General features: G+C 36.5%; 1 protein-coding gene across 5 annotated transcripts in view; it reads left to right on the forward strand.

Moving 5' to 3' along the window:
* The first annotated feature begins 388 nt into the window (after positions 1 to 388).
* The window catches only part of PXK (PX domain containing serine/threonine kinase like), a 1,650,359-nt gene continuing 1,632,444 nt past the window's right edge, over positions 389 to 18,303 (forward strand). For 2 of the 5 annotated variants that reach the window (XM_044078797.1, XM_044078799.1), the window contains exon 1: positions 396 to 691. In XM_044078797.1, coding sequence (XP_043934732.1) covers positions 590 to 691 — 102 coding nt within the window. In that variant the 5' untranslated portion in view covers positions 396 to 589. Of the gene's footprint in view, positions 692 to 18,303 lie in introns of all 5 variants that reach the window. The other 3 variants (XM_044078801.1, XM_044078798.1, XM_044078800.1) reach the window with 3 other exon arrangements.

Below are 18,303 nucleotides of genomic sequence, written 5' to 3' on the forward strand. Positions count from 1 at the left end.
GGTCTGCAACTGATTTTTGTTGCTGGATGTTTGTGGTCTGTTGGTGACAATGACTGGTTAGATTGTAAGTGATGTATAATGTCTGCAACTGCAGTTGTTTCACTGGTGTCTGAGATGCATAATGTTTGCAACTAAAGTGCTGTTAATATTTTTCATTTATATAAATGTAAAATTGCCTATATTATGTGTGATAATTTAATAAGGATTTTATTGTTTAAAAAAATATTTAGAAAATTCCAGCTAGCAATGCCGGCATGTGTTACATATAATGCAGTGCCCTACTTCTCCTGGTATAGCTGGCACTACTCACATCATCATCACATGGCTGTGGCCCACACTTCAATATTCCGAGCGGTATAAAGTAATAAAACTGAAGTGTCAAGGTTTCCTTAGTAACCGTCGGGTTTCAGGACCAGGCGGAAACACTGCTACTGTCTCTGCTCTTCCAGGGTTGCGTTGGCAGTAGGGGCTGATACGATGCTGGTTGCCCGGGTCCCCGTTGTATTACAGCGGATGTGAAGGATTTCGGACTCGCACCGCTAACGTCGCAGTTAGATACTTCGTGGGAACTCGATATCTTGGAGTAGGTATGGCGTTTATGGAGAAGCCAACAGCTGGGAAGATCCTTTTAGATGACACAGTCCCACTGACAGCGTGTATTGAGGCGAGTCAGAGCCAACAGTCCCACACGGTAAGTCCGAAAGGTGGGGATGTGTGAGGACCCGAGAGCGTGGATAGGAAGGATTCGGAAAGGGCAGGCCGGCTAGCTGGGATGGATGTGGGTTTATTTATTGACAGTGTCCCTTAAGGACAGAGGTAGAGTAAGTCGGGAAGTAGGAATAGACAACCTCTCTGTCGCACATGGAGTTCTTCTCAGAAACGTCTCGTGTTACTGTTTACACTCTAAGACCATACTGGTCTTGTCTACTGACTACTCATTTCATAAACTTACTTACGAGGCTATACTTTGGAGAAGTATTTTTTTTAGAACGTGTGACAGTCCTGGTCTTAGAGTGACCTGCTGTACTATATTTATCAAGAGCCAATACTCGTGGTTTCTTGTCAACCTGATGTGTGATAATTGAATGCTAATATTACTTGGTTTGAAGGTTGAAGGAAACTGTCTGGCAGTTATCCCTTTTATATTGCGTGAATACCCAAGTGGCAGGGTGCATTTTGATGTGCCTTCGGGTAACTGTGTTGAATTTTGAACCGAGTAGCCCTAATACAAGTCTTTATAGTCCTGCCTCAGCTGATTGCACAGCCTACACTTTAATCGTGCCTTACTGATACATGTAGTGACTGTGTACCTTGGCATCTCCTAATAGTAACCAGGAAGTGTGTTGTGTGATGTGAGCACTGTTTTACTTTTTTGGTTGTCTGTTAATAATGACGCCTGAGCAACAGTGAAAATGTGTTTTGTCATAGATCAGGAGCTCTACTGAGTAAGTCTGGGTTCCTCTAAACATTGAATTGCGTGTGTGCTGTGTGTGACATGCATGCCTATTAGAATGATTTGAAGCAGGATGCACGGTATGCTTTGTACCATGGTCCATTGGACTAACATTGTGTTTTTCCATTATATTGAAATACTAATGTAAATGCAGCTATCTAATTTATTTTAATTTTGACTAGTTTGTGGGATGGGGGGGTGCTTTAAAATGACTAGTGGTATATATGCTTGCTTTGCTGTTCCTTGATATCAGCATTCCTAGGAGCACATTTTCATATGTTATTTAAAAGCTTTTTTAAGCATGGATGTTGAAATAATATGCAGAAGAAATGTGATTTGTTTAGACTTTACATTTTAGTAATATGGTTGACACAGGATTGCATGTAATGTTAGGGAAATGATGTAAAGCACCCATCTTATCTGTATAGTTAGATGGTACTAGCAGTTGTACACCTTGCATCTTAAAACATTCTTTGGAAATTACGTTATCTGAGCTTTTTGTGTGTCATATTCTTCACATTGTATAAATTAAACTGAGATTTATTCACCCTTGCTTGTGCTAAAAGCTGTCAGGAATTTCTTGTTTTTCTTTCTGATTGAGATGAAACACTGGTGCTGTGGTCTGGTTTTCTCTTGTTTATATTTTGGGATACATTTTTTCTCGTCTTGAAACAAAGTCAGTACTGAATACTTGCTAAAACAGGCCTTTTCTAGTAATAAGGATATTATTTGCTACAATTTATTTATTTTATTTATTTGCAGTTTGATAACCATGAAAGTCCATTAGGCCAGAGTGAGCCCTTTTTCAATGGACGCACGGAAAGAAAAGCTCCACATGAATACATATGCATAGAGACAAATACAAATACAGAAAACAGTGTTGTGTAACATTAGTTCAAAATTAATAGACTGTGTTATGAATATAAAATTAGCAGTGTTAATACAGTTGTGTGATAAAATAACATTTTGTGTAGAATTTTAGGTAAAGCTGTTATAGTTTATGCTTTATAGAGGAGAAAGAGGTAGATAAGGGAACTATAGAGTAAGGATGAGGGGGCAGGATAGGATGTGTTAGGTGGAGTATACATAAAGGTATACATGATGGAAGTGTAGGTATAGCAAAGAGATTAGGAGGGGTGGGAGCAGCAAGTCCAATGAGTGTGTCTTTGTGCCTTCTAAAATACAGTGCACAACTAGAGCTGTTAGTTTTCTAACTTCATTTGCTGTGTGTGTTTTGGCACTGTTTTCAGTAGTGTAACGTTTTGCCTTATTTGTGTTGCAACTGTAGCTTTGGTGCTTAGTCATCTTTATGCAAGAGTGAAGTTGCAGGACAATAAATATCATTTACATATTTTAGAGCTGTTAGTTTTCTAACTTCATTTGCTGTGTGTGCTTTGGTGCTCTTGTTTTCAGTAGTGTAATGTTTTGCCTCCTTTGTGTTGCAACTGTAGCTTTGGTGTTTAGTCATCTTTAAGTAAGAGTGAAGTGGCAGAACAATAAATATCATTTACATATTTTGCCCATTGTCCAGGCATCATCATCAAAGTTGTTGAGACGTTTTCTGTCTTTGTACAATTATGTTAAGGGACAGAGAGAGGTCACCAGCCTTTACACAGTAAGATTGCTAAAGTCAATGATAGAGGAATACAAATGAAGCAGGGTGGCCAAATAATGTATTTTAGAACTTTACTGAAATGAAGCTGTTAAACTCCATTAAACATTAGAAACAAGGTAGCTCCGGTAAACTGGAAGAGTGTGAAAAGTCAGCCATTTTAGTAATGAACAAGAGGCTGATAACTATCAAATTAACGGTAAAAAAAAATTATGTAAAATTTAGAACCCAGTAGATATTATCTATCTGTATTTCAGCAAAGCCTTTACTGTTATTCCACATAGAATAGTACACGGACAACTTACATGGCTGTTAAAGACATAGTTGATTGAAGAAATGCTTCAGTGTGGTGGTGTGTTTTTTTTATTTATTTTTTATTTGGCAGTGTTAATAGTGAATAGATATTTGGCTGTGGTTGCATGACCATTTAGTGGCCTACTGTACAAGGTTGCATGACCATTTAGTGGCCTACTGTACAAGGTGACATGACCATTTAATGGACTGTTTTGACTTGATGTATTGTCCCTAATTCTTGTTAAAGTCTTATTTGTGTGGCATTGTAGTAAAGCTGGAGAGGAAGGTATTCTTGTAGATAACATAAAGGTTTGTAGTGGAACAGGCAGTTTGTAAATGATAACCGAGATGAAAGATTGATAAGTGTATGTCAACTAACTTTCATCGGTAAGCGTAGGATATTGCATATACCTCACCTGTAAGAATCCAAAGTATAAGCTCTGCTAAGGAAGAAGAGCTGCACATGTTACTGTGATCCTTTAAACCTGAGACGGATATGTGAATTATTACACCTGGAGATTTCTAGTTAGCCAAAAAGTTTACAAATTGCATTTTAGAAGGGAAAGCAGGTTTCTACTACATACAGAAACAAGATGGTACTACATGTTGCTGAAACAGAGCTTAGAATGGATTTGATGTACATTCACACATTTCATGAACATGAAACTAAAAACTGTGAGTGAAGAAGAGTCTGTGACTTTCAAATGCATGATCACTTAAGTTTATGAATGTAGTGCATGTGTAACCATTTTAATCTGGGCACAGAACTTGTGCATTAAGAACCTCGTAAACTTGCATGTTTCCATTTGTGCTGACACCCTCCTTTCACAGAACCTTTGACTTTGATGCACTTACATTTCAGTAACCAGATGGGATATGTTTGCATTCTTTCTCAACCTTGCAGCATTCACAGTGATGAACAAACTCCATCTGAAATGCCTCGGAGATATACTTAAGGGAAGTCTGCCCACTAAATGAGTCTGTAGCTATTGCACAGATCACATGAAGAAAGCCAGAAAACCTCAATACAGATATAGATGTGTAGATACCAGCTTTCAGTGACTCGTACAGACATGTACTCTGCCATTTCAGGTCTTGGGCATGGCTGCCACTGACCACCAGTCACTAGTTATGGAAGCTGTTTGACTCCTATTTAGAAAAATACAGTGATCTGAAAGCTAGCAGACTCACTATATTAAACATCCAGTTGCTGAATAACCAGCTTGGCAAACTGCACAACATCTTGGCAAATGGCACATTATCAAATAACATATTAATCAGGTCATTGTTAATAAGGATATAAAGGGATACATGCTCCTTGTGTTATCCTTTGTAATTGTTGTTGAAACTGGTATGTGGAAATTTGAAGTAATTGTTATGTAGCGTAGCACCGCTCACTGACTCTTGATATTTGGTGACTTAATATTCAGCTTTCAATGAGGGATGGGAGGGTGGCCTAATGGTTAAGGTGTTTGCCTTACAAACACAAGGTGCAGGGTTTGAGTCTCACAAGGGATAATTGGCTAGGCTTACAATGGCTCGCAAGGGCAGTTAGCTTAGTACTAACCTATGAGCCTATGAACCTAAGTACACTCAAGTGTTTCACAGGTTAGTGTACTTTTATATAAACATTTATTTATTTATTTGTTTGTTTTTGCTTTTGTTGTCCCAGTAGGGGAGTTGTTTATAACCCTTTTCTGCCATGTACAAGTACAGGTCTAGATAATACAACAGTGTTTTAACAACTTTTTTTTTTAAACATTATACAAAGACAGGACATTGTATAGTGCATGAATGGAGTAAGTCAAAAAGAGTTGTTGATGATTGTACAGTGTAGGAGATGTATTACAATTAAGATAGAGAAGCCAAAGTAAATAATTAAAGTGAAAATGGAAAAAATATGGTATTGTACTGAAGTCAAAGCCACATCATTCCCAAGCAAAGCCAATCCAAATAAGAATCGCCAGAATGGAGGAATAGTTCAGCACTTTTGTCTGAGTGTAATCAAAGGATTGAAGTCTTTTGATTAAATAGAGACAAAAGTGTTAAACTGTTTGCCCAGTCTGGTAATGTATTTACTTAGTTTTGTTGACCAGTAAGTAGAATTGTCTGTGGACCTTTTTTAGCCACAACCTGGACCATATAGGCAAGAGCAGGCTGAACATGTACAAGAATGTAGTCAAGAAAATGTGAAGTCTAATGTAAACTGTGTAACACTGAACTAAAATAATCCCTGATATAATAACTAAAGTGAAATGTAACCATTGCCTAGGATTATACAAAATATGTGCAAAGCCTGTCAAGAATCAGTGCAATACAAAATATGTGCAAAGCATGTCAACAAAATATGTGCAAAGCATGTCAACAATCAGTGCATGGTGTAACAAGTATACAGTCTGAGGAAAATGGATTGCAGGTAATATTACTTGTATCAAATTTCTTTGCTGCTGCAAAATAATTGGTTATAAAAAGGTTCTGAAAAGTTTGCTAAGGCATTGTGACACTGAAGTACAAAGCCTTTGTAAGAGTGGTCATGTGATTGGCTACTTAAAGAGGACATGTGAAGTGTCAGGGTTGTGTTATTAAGCTGGTTTAGTCAGTATGTACTGTTAGTAGTGACATTTTAGGTCTTATAGATTTCTTACTTGGGCTGTCCTTGCTTGTGAACATTTTAAAATAGTTCACTACAGTGGAAAATTCTTTCATTTTGTTGTTGTTTGTTCAACATAAATGTGTACCCCTTCACTATGTTATAACCTCAGAATGCTGGCAACTGTGTTCAACACCTTTTGTTAACAATAGTGGGTTAGCTGCATGGTCAGCTTGTAACTTAATATTCTGGGATATGATACATTCTTCCACTCCCATTCCCGTAGGGTACCAGACATTTCTCTCACTACCCCTTCTTCATTTTTTTTTAATTTTATTATACATGTATATATTTGGGGACTTCATTGTTTGAAAGCTTTCTGATTAACACATTTTTTCCCTTATTTTCCTCCACGACTGCTTATTCACTATGTGTTTTATTACAAATGTATAAAAATAAAAAATGATGGTGCCCCTATATCTGTCATTTTATCTCAGAGAGTCAGTTTTTATGAACTTTTAATGAGCTTCATCCTGTTGTCTTGAGTTTGACCTCTTCCAGTCTTGAATAGTCACTTAACCCAGCTGTGGTCCTGGGATAGAATCGAAGTGGCCCACTTAGTAACCATGTAAAATGATATAGATATGGTTAGACATTTAATAACTGCTGTTACCTTTTGATTCATAGTTTGAATATCAAACTTTTTCTTGTATTTTGTCTTTTTGCCTTTTTTCAGTTTTGCTAGTGGCATCACTGTAGTCTTGTCCGTGTAACCCTTCATGCTTTTCACCTCATGTTCTATCCAGGCCACTTGAAGGGCCAAAATTGGACCCATCATCTCTTTGATGTTGATATGGTCTGACTTTGGGGAGGCCAAAGACCCTAAACTTTCTCGTGACCAAGAGATTCCTCCCAACCCATGTGCAAGGCATCGGTGAACAGCTCTTGAGAAGAGACTGGAGGCTGAAAGGGACAACCTGGGTTGAAAGCATACTGTGAAATCCATGACTGGAATTCCTTCTGGAGACCGGGAAGGAGAGGTACATTGAAATTGAGAGGGTGACAATGCAGCAGACAAACTGACTTGAGGTACCATTGAAGTCTGGCAAGAGGAGGCATCGGAATAGAAGAAGTCATGAATCCCATGGCTCAAAGAAACTTCCTGTCTGGCATTGATTGACTACAAAAATGCATTTTATAGTATCCCACATTCATGGATAAAAGAGTGCTTAAAAATGTATAAGATGTACCCTGCAGTGATTGACTACATTACAGTAACCATGAAACAATGGCAGACCACTTTGCAATTAAGTCATGATAAAGGACAGATTATTATCCCAGGGATAAACATTCAAAGTGGGATATTCCAGAATGACTCTCTGTCACAGTTGCTATTTTCCCTTGCCATTAATCCATTAAGCTGTTTACTTAATAGCTTCGGTGATGGCTATAATTTTGTCTCCTAGAATACAACAGTCTAATGACTTCCCATCTTCTCTTTGTTGATGATTTAAAACTGTATAGCTCATCAGATGAACTGAAAGCACAGCTGCAGGTTGTCAAAACTTTTTCAGATGTTGATGGAATGTCATTTGGTCTTGATAAATGTGCAAAAGCAACCTTCTAAAAAGGAAAACTGCAACATCAGGAAAACATCAGTTTGGGGCAAGAATGTGATAAAAGAGAACTTGAGCAAGAGGGAGTGTATAAATACTTGGGAATTGATCATCAATAAAACATGAACAAATGCAAATAAAACTTGGTAAGGAATACTTTAAAGACTTAAATTAATCCTGAGAACAGCATTGACATCCAGGAACAAGATCCAAGCTATAAATCAATTTGCTTTTCTATCCTAACGTACAATTTTGCAGTGATTGACTGACTGGCCCCAAAAAGTGTTGGATAGATTAGATATTAAAACAAGAAGGATGCTTCATGCTCACCAAATAATGTATTAAAAAAGAAGGATGCTTCATGCTCACCAAATAATGTATAAAATCAGTGTATCCCAAGATTATATATTCCCCATTCCGAAGGAGGGATGGGCCTCCTTTAAATTGATTACATGTATAGGTCTGCAATCATGGGACTCCACACATATCTACTGACCTCACAAGATTCAAATGTACTGAAAGTTTTGAAACATGAGGAGAATAAATCTAAGATGACTTTTCTGCTTAATCTAGCAGAAGCATATCGACGTCAAGCAGGGATGGAAATCAAACCAGAAATAGATAAAAACCAGGCAGCAACTGAATGTGTTCAAAAAACAAAAGAAAGAATATAAGGTGAAGGACCAGATGAGAAGGCAAGAAATGTAGAAAAAAAAAACAAAGTTGCAAGTATAGAACACTTCTGGAAGAACCTCATGTTGAACAGGAACGAACAAAGGAATGGTTAAGGAGAGGCAAATTCAAACCAAGAAATGAAAGGTTAATATTGGCAGCCCAAGATAGTGGGCTACGTACATGCTGGTTTACAAAGTCCATTGAACATGTGGGAGAAACAGTCAAATGTAGGTTTTGTAAAAATTAACTGGAAACACTCACCTTGTTGCTGGTTGCGTCACACTAATGGCAGAAGGACTGTATACTGAAAGGCATAATAATGTAGCAAGACTGTTGCAATGGGGATTGTGCAAACATTATGGTATTGAAGTGGCTGAAAAACACTGGAAACATGAGCCACAAAGCATCATAGAAAATGATGAAGTTTATATCACATGGGATCACCCATTACCAATAGTCCAAAAGATAGATGCTAGAAAACCGAATATAGTGGTCCAAGAAAAGAAGACAAAAGTAGCATTGATCGTTGAAATTGCTATACCCAGCAACTACAGTGTCTTGCGTAGAGAGAGAGATTGACAAAGTCATAAAATATCAAGATCTGCAGGCAGAAATGAGAGCAATGTGATAGAAAGATACCCAGACAGTTCCAATAGTAGTAGGAGCAACTGGTCTTATAAAAAAGAATTTACAGTCATATTTAGATACGTTACCAATGCATGTAACTCCATGCGAACTGCAGAAGGAGTCATTACTGGGCACACTGCAGGTGCTGCAAAGAGCACTACTGGCTGACATCAAAGATTGAAACAATACTAATTTCATGAACTTTAATCATATTTTGACTTGGGAATGGGGTTCATTCTCATCATGGTATTAGAAACCCAAAAGACTTGGAGAAATTAAAAAAGGCAGACCAAATTATAAAAATCATGCAGATTTAATGTAATATTCCTTATCTTGATTGTCATTAAAGCAAGCATCATGCTGGTATTGCTGTTTAACAAGCCCAGTCTTTTTTCAGTTTGAGTTTGAGAATGAATGTCATTTTAAGCTTGATGTATAAAGGGCTTCCTGTCTCCTCATTCAAAGCCTCCATCACAGGCAGCATGACTACTTGTATTTTCTTTAGGCGTTCCTTCATGCTCTCAATCTTTTCATTCATCTTTCTAGAGAGGGAAGGACTTTTTCAGGCATTCTTTTTCTTTTTTTACTCTCTTTTGATTTCTGTTGCATTACAGACCACGAGGAGCCTTCTTTCAACTCCTTTGAATATGGTAACTCTGACTCCCTTTTCTTTAGTTCCTTAAGGGCTTTCTGTGGGTCTGTGTAGGATGTAGACTATCAAGCATAAAGTAGCTTAAAACAGAGTTGCATATCTCTACATTTTGTTAACCAGTTTGAAAGCATTCTTTTTGATCCTAGTTGGAAAGGAGTAGTTGTCATCAACATATATGTGGGTTTCCCCAATTTTGCACACTGTACCTTTCTTCCATAAAATTGTAAGTATTTATTCCTTGTGGGCATGTATGGTAAATTTTTACCAAAACTGGTGTAGGCTGTTTTTTGGGATCCCTTCAAGGAAAGTCAAAACAATGGGCTGTATTTGTGTGAATTGACTTGGGAGTAGAGATATTTGTCCACTCACTCTGGTACCATTTCATGAAGTTTAAAAGAAAGCGACACAAGCAAGTAACCAAGAAAAGACCTCAGAAGACCAGGAAGGCTGTGACCAAATGTCAGGTACCACTCCGAAGTAGGAATTCAATAGGAGTGGTATATTAATAATCCAACAATGATTATGATGGTAACAAAGTGAAATTACCAAAACCACCGTGTCCAGAGGAAAAAGTCGACACTTAAAAGTCCAAAGTTGCTTTAATAATCCACAGACAGTATTCAAAAACAAGCGCTTTCGCTTGGCGCATCCCAGGCTTTATCAAGTTGTAACATATTGTGTGGCCATCCCCTTTATTTATACCACAGGATAGGCCATCCAATTAGTCAATTAACAATTTTATACATCAATTAATCAAAAAAATAACTATTTTAAACAAATACACCTACACAATGATTAAAAAATGCATGAAATAAAATGAATGAAATAAGTAATACATTCTGTATGCCAACTGAATTGAAAATAATACCAACATATGTTAAAAGTATGTACACATACTTAATCCTTTACATAAATACCTCAAACATGAATACTGTCTTAGTGTTAAAAAAATCTAAAAACTAGAGCATTTGTTAACCATTATCGATCACTCTACTATATAAAAGTGATGTAAGTATTTTGTTTGGAACTAAAAAACGACCTCATTTAGGGACTATACCACAGCATAAAGATATTAAGTCACCCCTCCTTCAAATCAGATGTCTAAAAATATGATTAGCCTCAAAATATGTGTTACTTCAAATAAGAGTCAAAAGATGATAACAGTACTGAATAATAAAATGAATGTCTAATACATTATAGTTTGTTACTTCTAATTTTGAGTACGCTCTTGAGACTAAGTTTTTAGTCTGTCCTGTGGTATAAGTAAAGGGGATGGCCACACAATATGTTACAACTTGATAAAGCCTGGGATGCGCCAGGCGAAAGCGCTTGTTTTTGAATACTGTCTGTGGATTATTAAAGCAACTTTGGACTTTTAAGTGTCGACTTTTTCCTCTGGACACGGTGGTTTTGGTAATTTCACTTTGTTACCATCATAATCATTGTTGGATTATTAATATACCACTCCTATTGAATTCCTACTTCGGAGTGGTACCTGACATTTGGTCACAGCCTTCCTGGTCTTCTGAGGTCTTTTCATGAAGTTTAAAGACAGTGTGTGTGTGTGTGTGTGTGTGTGTGTGTGTGTGTGTGTGTGTGTGTGTGTGTGTGTGTGTGTGTGTGTGTGTGTGTCCTCCAGTTGCTCAAGTGCCACTATATATCTAATCTTCTCTCAGCGGGCTCTATCCTACAGCTCATAATTTTTTGTTCCACTTGTTCTTTCCTCATTTCCAATTCTGCTATACTTTAAGTATTTTGTCAGAAGGCTGCAGTTAGACTGATTAAGAGCTTGTTAAATTTGTTGAACTCCACTGATCTTGAAAATCTCTTCATGTAAGTGATTGATTTTTGGCTTCTACAGTAACTCGTTGTTCTAGTTAGCTATGTTCAAATTCTTGGGTGTTGTGGTATTTTGTGATAGCTGCCATATTTTCTAAAGTTGTCCCACTACCAGTCCTTGTTGTTCCCAACCATTTTACATTTTCCTTTAGTTATGTACATAAATAAAAAAACTGCAGTTAGATGCTGGAGACTTCTGAACTCATCTTTAAATGACAGTTTTAAATGCTCCGGAGGAGAGAGATGCATTCAGTGGCTTGCTGCTTGAATGCCATACCAGAAGTCCCCCTCCATCCTCCTTTTATTTGTCTTTCTTGTCTTTAACCTTTTGCCTTTTGTTTTTTCCCCTCCCACAGCTAATAGCGGTCTTCATTTGCAAATATTGTAAGCATCATTAATACAGTCCCTATACAATATGCACGGGACTTGAAAATAAAAGCAAAATTACTTTGTGTTACTTTGTGTTATGCCTAACCAGATTACCATATGATTTCCTTTTTTAACTGTAAATCTTCATTTCTTAGCCTTCAGTTATTTTGAATATTTTCCTATGTGTGTCACGTTAAACATCTGTTTTGTGGTTTGTAATCATTGGGCTGGTCTGAAAAATGTCCAGTAGATATAAAAAGTTTGTCCAGTAGACCTAAAAAGTTTTCTGTAAGTTGGCTATCTGTTTAGGACCTTAGTGTTGAGAAATCCACTTTTCAGTACTTGGGTGTATCACCGGTTAATGCAAATCTCAGCAGGCCAAAACCAAATAAATGCAGAGGAGTTAAACAAGTAATCTGCCATTAGTTGAGGCTTCCCAAAGTTTACAAATAATCTCACTTTATCTTAAGATAAGCACATTTTCCTGAAGTCTTGGTATGAAAGTGCTTATATTATGATAAATAAAGCCATATTATTTGAGGAGAATGGGAAGCCTCAGACTTACCTTTATTTTTTTCTGCAGTCCATCCCATGTGTTCATGCAGAAAGTGACTGTAGATAACAGTCTTGAAATAGTCACTTGATTTGCCAGAATTCTAAACAAAGTACTGTCAAACAAGGGAGATTATCGTCAGTGCATGGATGTACACAAGCAGTTTGAGTTTTATGTAGATTAACGTTTTCTTACAGGTTTTGTACAAATTTTTTTACAGTGGATAAAGCAGTAAAACAAATTTTGTTATAGTGGTAGTTTATGTTAAGAACTGTGTTTTGCAAGGTACACTAACAATATTTCACAAGCAATACATTGTAATGTTCAGATACTGTGTTGTTGTGGTATTTTGCACTGTTTGTCATTGCTGGGTCTTGTGAAGACTTGTTATGCCTCATCCTGTAGTGTTAGTGAACTGTTCTAAAATAAGCTTCATACAGTCATGAGCTTCATAAATGTGTAAACGTTTGTGCTGAAAGCACCTGGATTGTGGCTGAAAGGTTTCTAAGGATCAATCTGCCTACCTGGTTAACAAAGGCAATCAATAAATCTTTTGCCCCCCCCTCCCCAGGAGAAATTAGGCTAGAAAACAGGTTCAAAGCCAACTACAGCCTCTTATGAGAAGACATTAATAGCTTCAAAACTCCTGTCCTCAGTGACGGCAAGGACACGTATCATACCTCAACCTGGAAACATCAAAAATCTGGACAAGGGCCATGAAAAATGGGTACAAATCTGTATGTTGATTAACATCTAATTTGCATACACATTTACGTAACCCCACCCACTCCAATGGAATTGTGGGATACCAACTTTCGAACACAAACTGAACAACAGACAACCAAAATATGGCACCAGAGTCTCCCTGCAACCTTTCCAACACTGATGATATATTCATGAAGCATAATTTCTTCTCCCATCATAAAAATGAGGTATAGAACTGAAATACTTTCTCATTGTAATGAAATAAAATACAAATTCCAAGTGATGTTTATTTAGGCTAAAATAACAACGTCATTGAAGTTCCATACCTAGTTTCCTTGTTATAATTAGTAGCAGGTTATTTTTATCTTATAAATAGCATTTAGCATATCAGAATTTTTAGAAATCCCTATGACTGAAAACTTTGGCCCAGAATGTTATTGAAGTAATAAAAACATTTAAAAAAAAATCTCAGTCTCTGTTCACCTTCGGTAAAAATAGTGATTCGGTTTATATCCATTTCTACATGCACTATTTGGTCTTTCTTGGACAATTAGATACATCAACTAAACTGAAAAGATCTGTTTTTACTTATGACTCGGGAATGAATATATCATGTTTTGCCTATTTGTAAAGCTATGGTTTCACTTTTGTGTGCCAGATGAAAGCCATATTACAGATGTTTCAAACAGAATTTAGGTTTTCATGTGTAGTTTTTCATGGCCAGAGAACTTTTAAAAAGCTAGGAAGTGAATCAGACTCTGTAAAGAAGTGAATGCTGGCTGCCTTTATTGCTTGGAAAATCATTTGTAGAAATGAATATATTTATTTTGCTAGAAGAAAAAATATCTGTGCCAACTGCTGTCTGTTAAATAATATTTAGGAGCATAATCAATAATAAATTTCCATAAAAGGAATGGAAAATAATCCAAAAAGCACCATACCTTCATATTAAGCTTGCCAATGGCTATTATATGCAGTAAGACAGTGTACAAACAGTAGCATAATTCAAGTGTAATGTATGCCATTTGCATATGTGTTTATTTTGTTCCTTACCTAGTCAGCATTCTTCTCTCCTGAACGGCAGTCATGTCGGCAGCAACAGTTCAAAGCAACCCTCTCTCGGCAAGTCCCTAACCTGAAGAAAAGCAAGCATTCTGCTCTCCCAAATGGCAGGCAGCACCAAAGTCATGTCGGCAGCAGCAACAGTTCAAAGCACCCCTCTCTCGGCAGCAGTTTCTGTCCAAAACAGCATTTCCCGCCTGCAAAGCCAGCATTCTTCTCTCGGCAGACACAGTTTACTTCCTGCCTGCTCGCAGCCAGCTGGAAATAATGACATGAGCTCCTTGAGTTCAATTCCGACTGGCTGGTAGTGCTGATGGAGCTGACGTTATCGTGCATGGGATGACGTCAGCTTCGACAGCATGAAAATTAAAAAAATAAAAGCAAAGAAATCGGAAATGAAGGGGTGCCACTCGGGAATCGTGGCACCCCTTCATTTGGACCCTAAAACTCGGTAAAAAACGAGTAATTCGGGACAGTTGGGAGGTCTGACACCTATACTGGGATATACACCAATGCATTGTATAAACATATATACACTTGTATTGATTCAGCCATTCCTGATATGACCAAAGCAATATCTTCAAGAAAAAACAAGCCTGCCTGGTGGACATTCACCATAAATGGGTTATATAATAAGAGGAAAAATTTTCTGTTGGACAAGAAGGAATGATCTCTGAATTTAAAGCACACCCTTCTCTGCTTGAACAAGCAAATAAGACATATTGTAAAGTCCTCTAAAGTGAACTATGAATCTAGATTAGCATCCCTAGCTAAGGATAACCATAAAACCTTCTTTAGGTACATCCAAAACCTCAAAAGAAAAGCCCAGATTTGTGCTGAATGGGTAGTGAATGGTACCACATATACTGAACCAGTGGAAATAGCCAACATGCTAGCAGACAGGTTCAGTGAATACTTCTCCCCCGTCCCCAACACATATACCCAAAAACATTCCTATTACCTATTTTCCACCTAGTATCTCTAAAGAGCAGGTCTTAACTGCTCTCTTCAAGGCCAAAAACCCAGCCTCTATGGGACCTAACATCATCCCAGGCTGCTTTCTCAATGAGTTAAAACAGGAGTTAGCAACACAATTGGTTACGCTTTTCAGCCACAGCCTAAGTACTGGTCCCTGCTGAATGGAAAACTACCATCATCCCCTTACACGAAGGAGGGGGGGGGTGCATCCACTGAGCCTGGGAACTACCTTGCACGAGGGGGGGGGGTGCATCCACTGAGCCTGAGAACTACAGAACACAAAAACAATCGGACATGGTGAACGCTAAAATTTGACTGACAGAGCTTTCCGGTAAAAAAATCCTTCCTCATTGTGTATCAGTTGTATTAAAACATCACATTTTATACCCTTAATACCACAAGACACAGCTCATAATTAACCAATAAAACAATTAAACAATCAGTTGCCTAACAATTAATTGAACTCTCTCTCTCTCAAGTGCTATCACAGGCACATATTTATACAATACGTGAAACAACCCAACAGTTCATATATCCTGTCTAAATATCATTTAATAACAATAATTTAAAAACATACATATGCTTTTTTTAGATTGTTTGTATGGTAATTCAGAATATCTACTAACTTTTTAAATGTATTCAGTTCAAGCCAACAGGTATGTCCACAGGACTAGCATGCATGCTCCCTTCACCTGCAGAAGTATTGTGAATAGTTAACTCATGAGAGTCAATAGACTGAACACCAATGAAGAACTATGTAATTCTAACATGAATGAGATGTTGGTGGAATTTCAGGAACAGGGCTATGAAAATACCCTGTTGTTGAACACTAAAACCAGGGGTCCTGCTTAGTAGAAATGACTGTGCTAAACCGTACTATTCAGAAAATGAACAGATAACTAATAGATTGCAGAGTAAGCAACCCTTGAGGTATATTACTACATTTAACTGAAAGACTGGAGGGATTAGAAGTATTCTTAGAAAAATTTGGGATATTTTAAAATCTATACCTGAAATTACTAATGTTATTGGTACTATGCCATTTTCTGGGTGTATGAAAAGTAGAAATTTGAAGCAGACATTATGTTATATGGGCATAGCAAGTAATGTAGGTGTTAAAAAAAATGTGCCATCAAATTTGGGCACCGTTTCTTGCTACAAGTGTAATTGATATACCAATATCTTGAAGGATACTAATTTTATACACCCAGTAAATAATAGGGAGTATACCTTTAGATGTTTTGCTACCTGTGATACAGTGAATATAATATATATGGCTAATTGTATAAAATGCATGGTGTTCTATATAGGCAAAAGCACAATAAAAGTTAGAGAGGATCTCTGAGCATAAGTCAGAAATTGAGACATTTCTAGCAATGCTTTGTCGAAGTACTTCATGGACAATGACATTGAACATAGATTTAAATTTTGTGTTACAGACATAAGGTTTAAAAATAGGAAGAGGGGTGGTTTAAATAATACTTTGGAACTGTGTGAGTTGGGATGGATTTTGAGGCTTAATGCTGAATATTCACCAAGATTGAACACATCAGTTAGCGTAAAACATGTACTTAGGAAAAACAAATGCAGTTAAAAAGTTAGTAGATATGCTTTTTTAGATTGTTTGTATGGTAATTCAGAATATGTATGTTTTTAATTATTGTTATTAAATGATATTTAGACATGATATATGAACTGTTGGGTTGTTTCACATATTGTATAAATATTATGTGCCTGTGATAGCACTCGAGACTATTCAATTAATTGTTAGGCAACTGATTATTTAATTGTTTTATTGGTAAATTATGGGCTGTACCTTGTGGTATATCCGATATTTAGATGATGTTTTTATATTTTGGACTGATGCCACTGAGAGGTTGGAACAATTCTTAGGGTACATTAATACTACTGTTGATTTTTTGAAATTTTCTTCTCATTTTGATATGGGAAAATTTCATTATTAGATGTGGAGATTGGGAAGGATATACCTAATAAATGTTTTTACTCCACGATATTTCACAAACCAACTTTCTCCAACACGTACCTACATTATTCAAGTTGGCACCCTAGACACTAGAAAAAAGCAGTGGTTAAAGGCCAGTTGGTTCATATGGCCAGGATGGTGTCTAATTTAGAGGTGTTTTTTTATGTAGAATGTAGGAAAGTTATGGATATGTTTAAAAAAGAGGCTACCCTGAATCTTTCCTCGAAGAAATTTTAAATGAAGTCATTACCAAAAGGACTAGTGGTTTTTATACTCCCATATTAGGACAACCACCATCAGTGAATGTTGATATGAATATATCACAACAAGGGAGCTACTCTATAAATAAATGCAAAAGCAGTTTTATTACAATATTCACTGTGGACAGTTATTGTGTATATATGATGGTTTTACGTAAAAATTGGGAGATTTTTTTGAAGGATGTTGAAGTTATAGGGAAAATTGGTGATAGACCTATTGTGTTCAAAAAGGGAAACTCATTCAAAAATATTTTAGAAAAGAGACACAGCGGCAAATATACTAGTAAGGCTGGTACTAGGAAATGCGGCCATTGCTCCACATGCCAATATATTAGCAGTGAGTTCACTATTAATAACCGTACATATCACGTGAAGGGCTGTTTTTCTTGCAAAACATTAGGTATTGTCCATTTAGCCCAATGCAAGTCATCCACTGCATTTTATGTAGGAAAAAGTAAGAGGCATTTCAGAACACTTGTGTATGCACATAGTTTGGACATAAGGAACAAAAAAACTATGAATGCCTTGTATAGGCGTGTAGAGAAATATACACAACATATTTTTAATTTTTTGATATTAGAACAGATTAAGATGGATGGACAGGGGTGGATTATAGAGGAACATGTTAAAAAAAACAAAACAAAAAAAAAAACAAAACAAAATATCCGTTGATGTTAAATGCCTGTAACCACCCTGGTCTCAATGATTCTTATTCCATAAGGTCATTGTTGAAATTGAAGTTTTATGGTATATAACAGTTTAATATATATATATATATATATATATATATATATATATATATATATATATATATATATATATATGGTATATAACAGTTTAATATATATATATATATATATATATATATATATATATATATATATATATATTTATATTTATTTTACGGAGTCTTATTCATGTATTTTAAATTGCATTGGTTGATTTTGAACACGTGATGTTTTACTAAGGAGTACAAATGGGTGTGTTTTTACATTGATTGTGGTTCTGATTAAGTTTTTATGAGTGAAAGCGCT

Source organism: Protopterus annectens, chromosome 7.part1, assembly GCF_019279795.1.
Source record: "Protopterus annectens isolate FY-2018-M chromosome 7.part1, PAN1.0, whole genome shotgun sequence".
In the NCBI taxonomy this organism is placed as follows: domain Eukaryota; kingdom Metazoa; phylum Chordata; order Ceratodontiformes; family Protopteridae; genus Protopterus; species Protopterus annectens.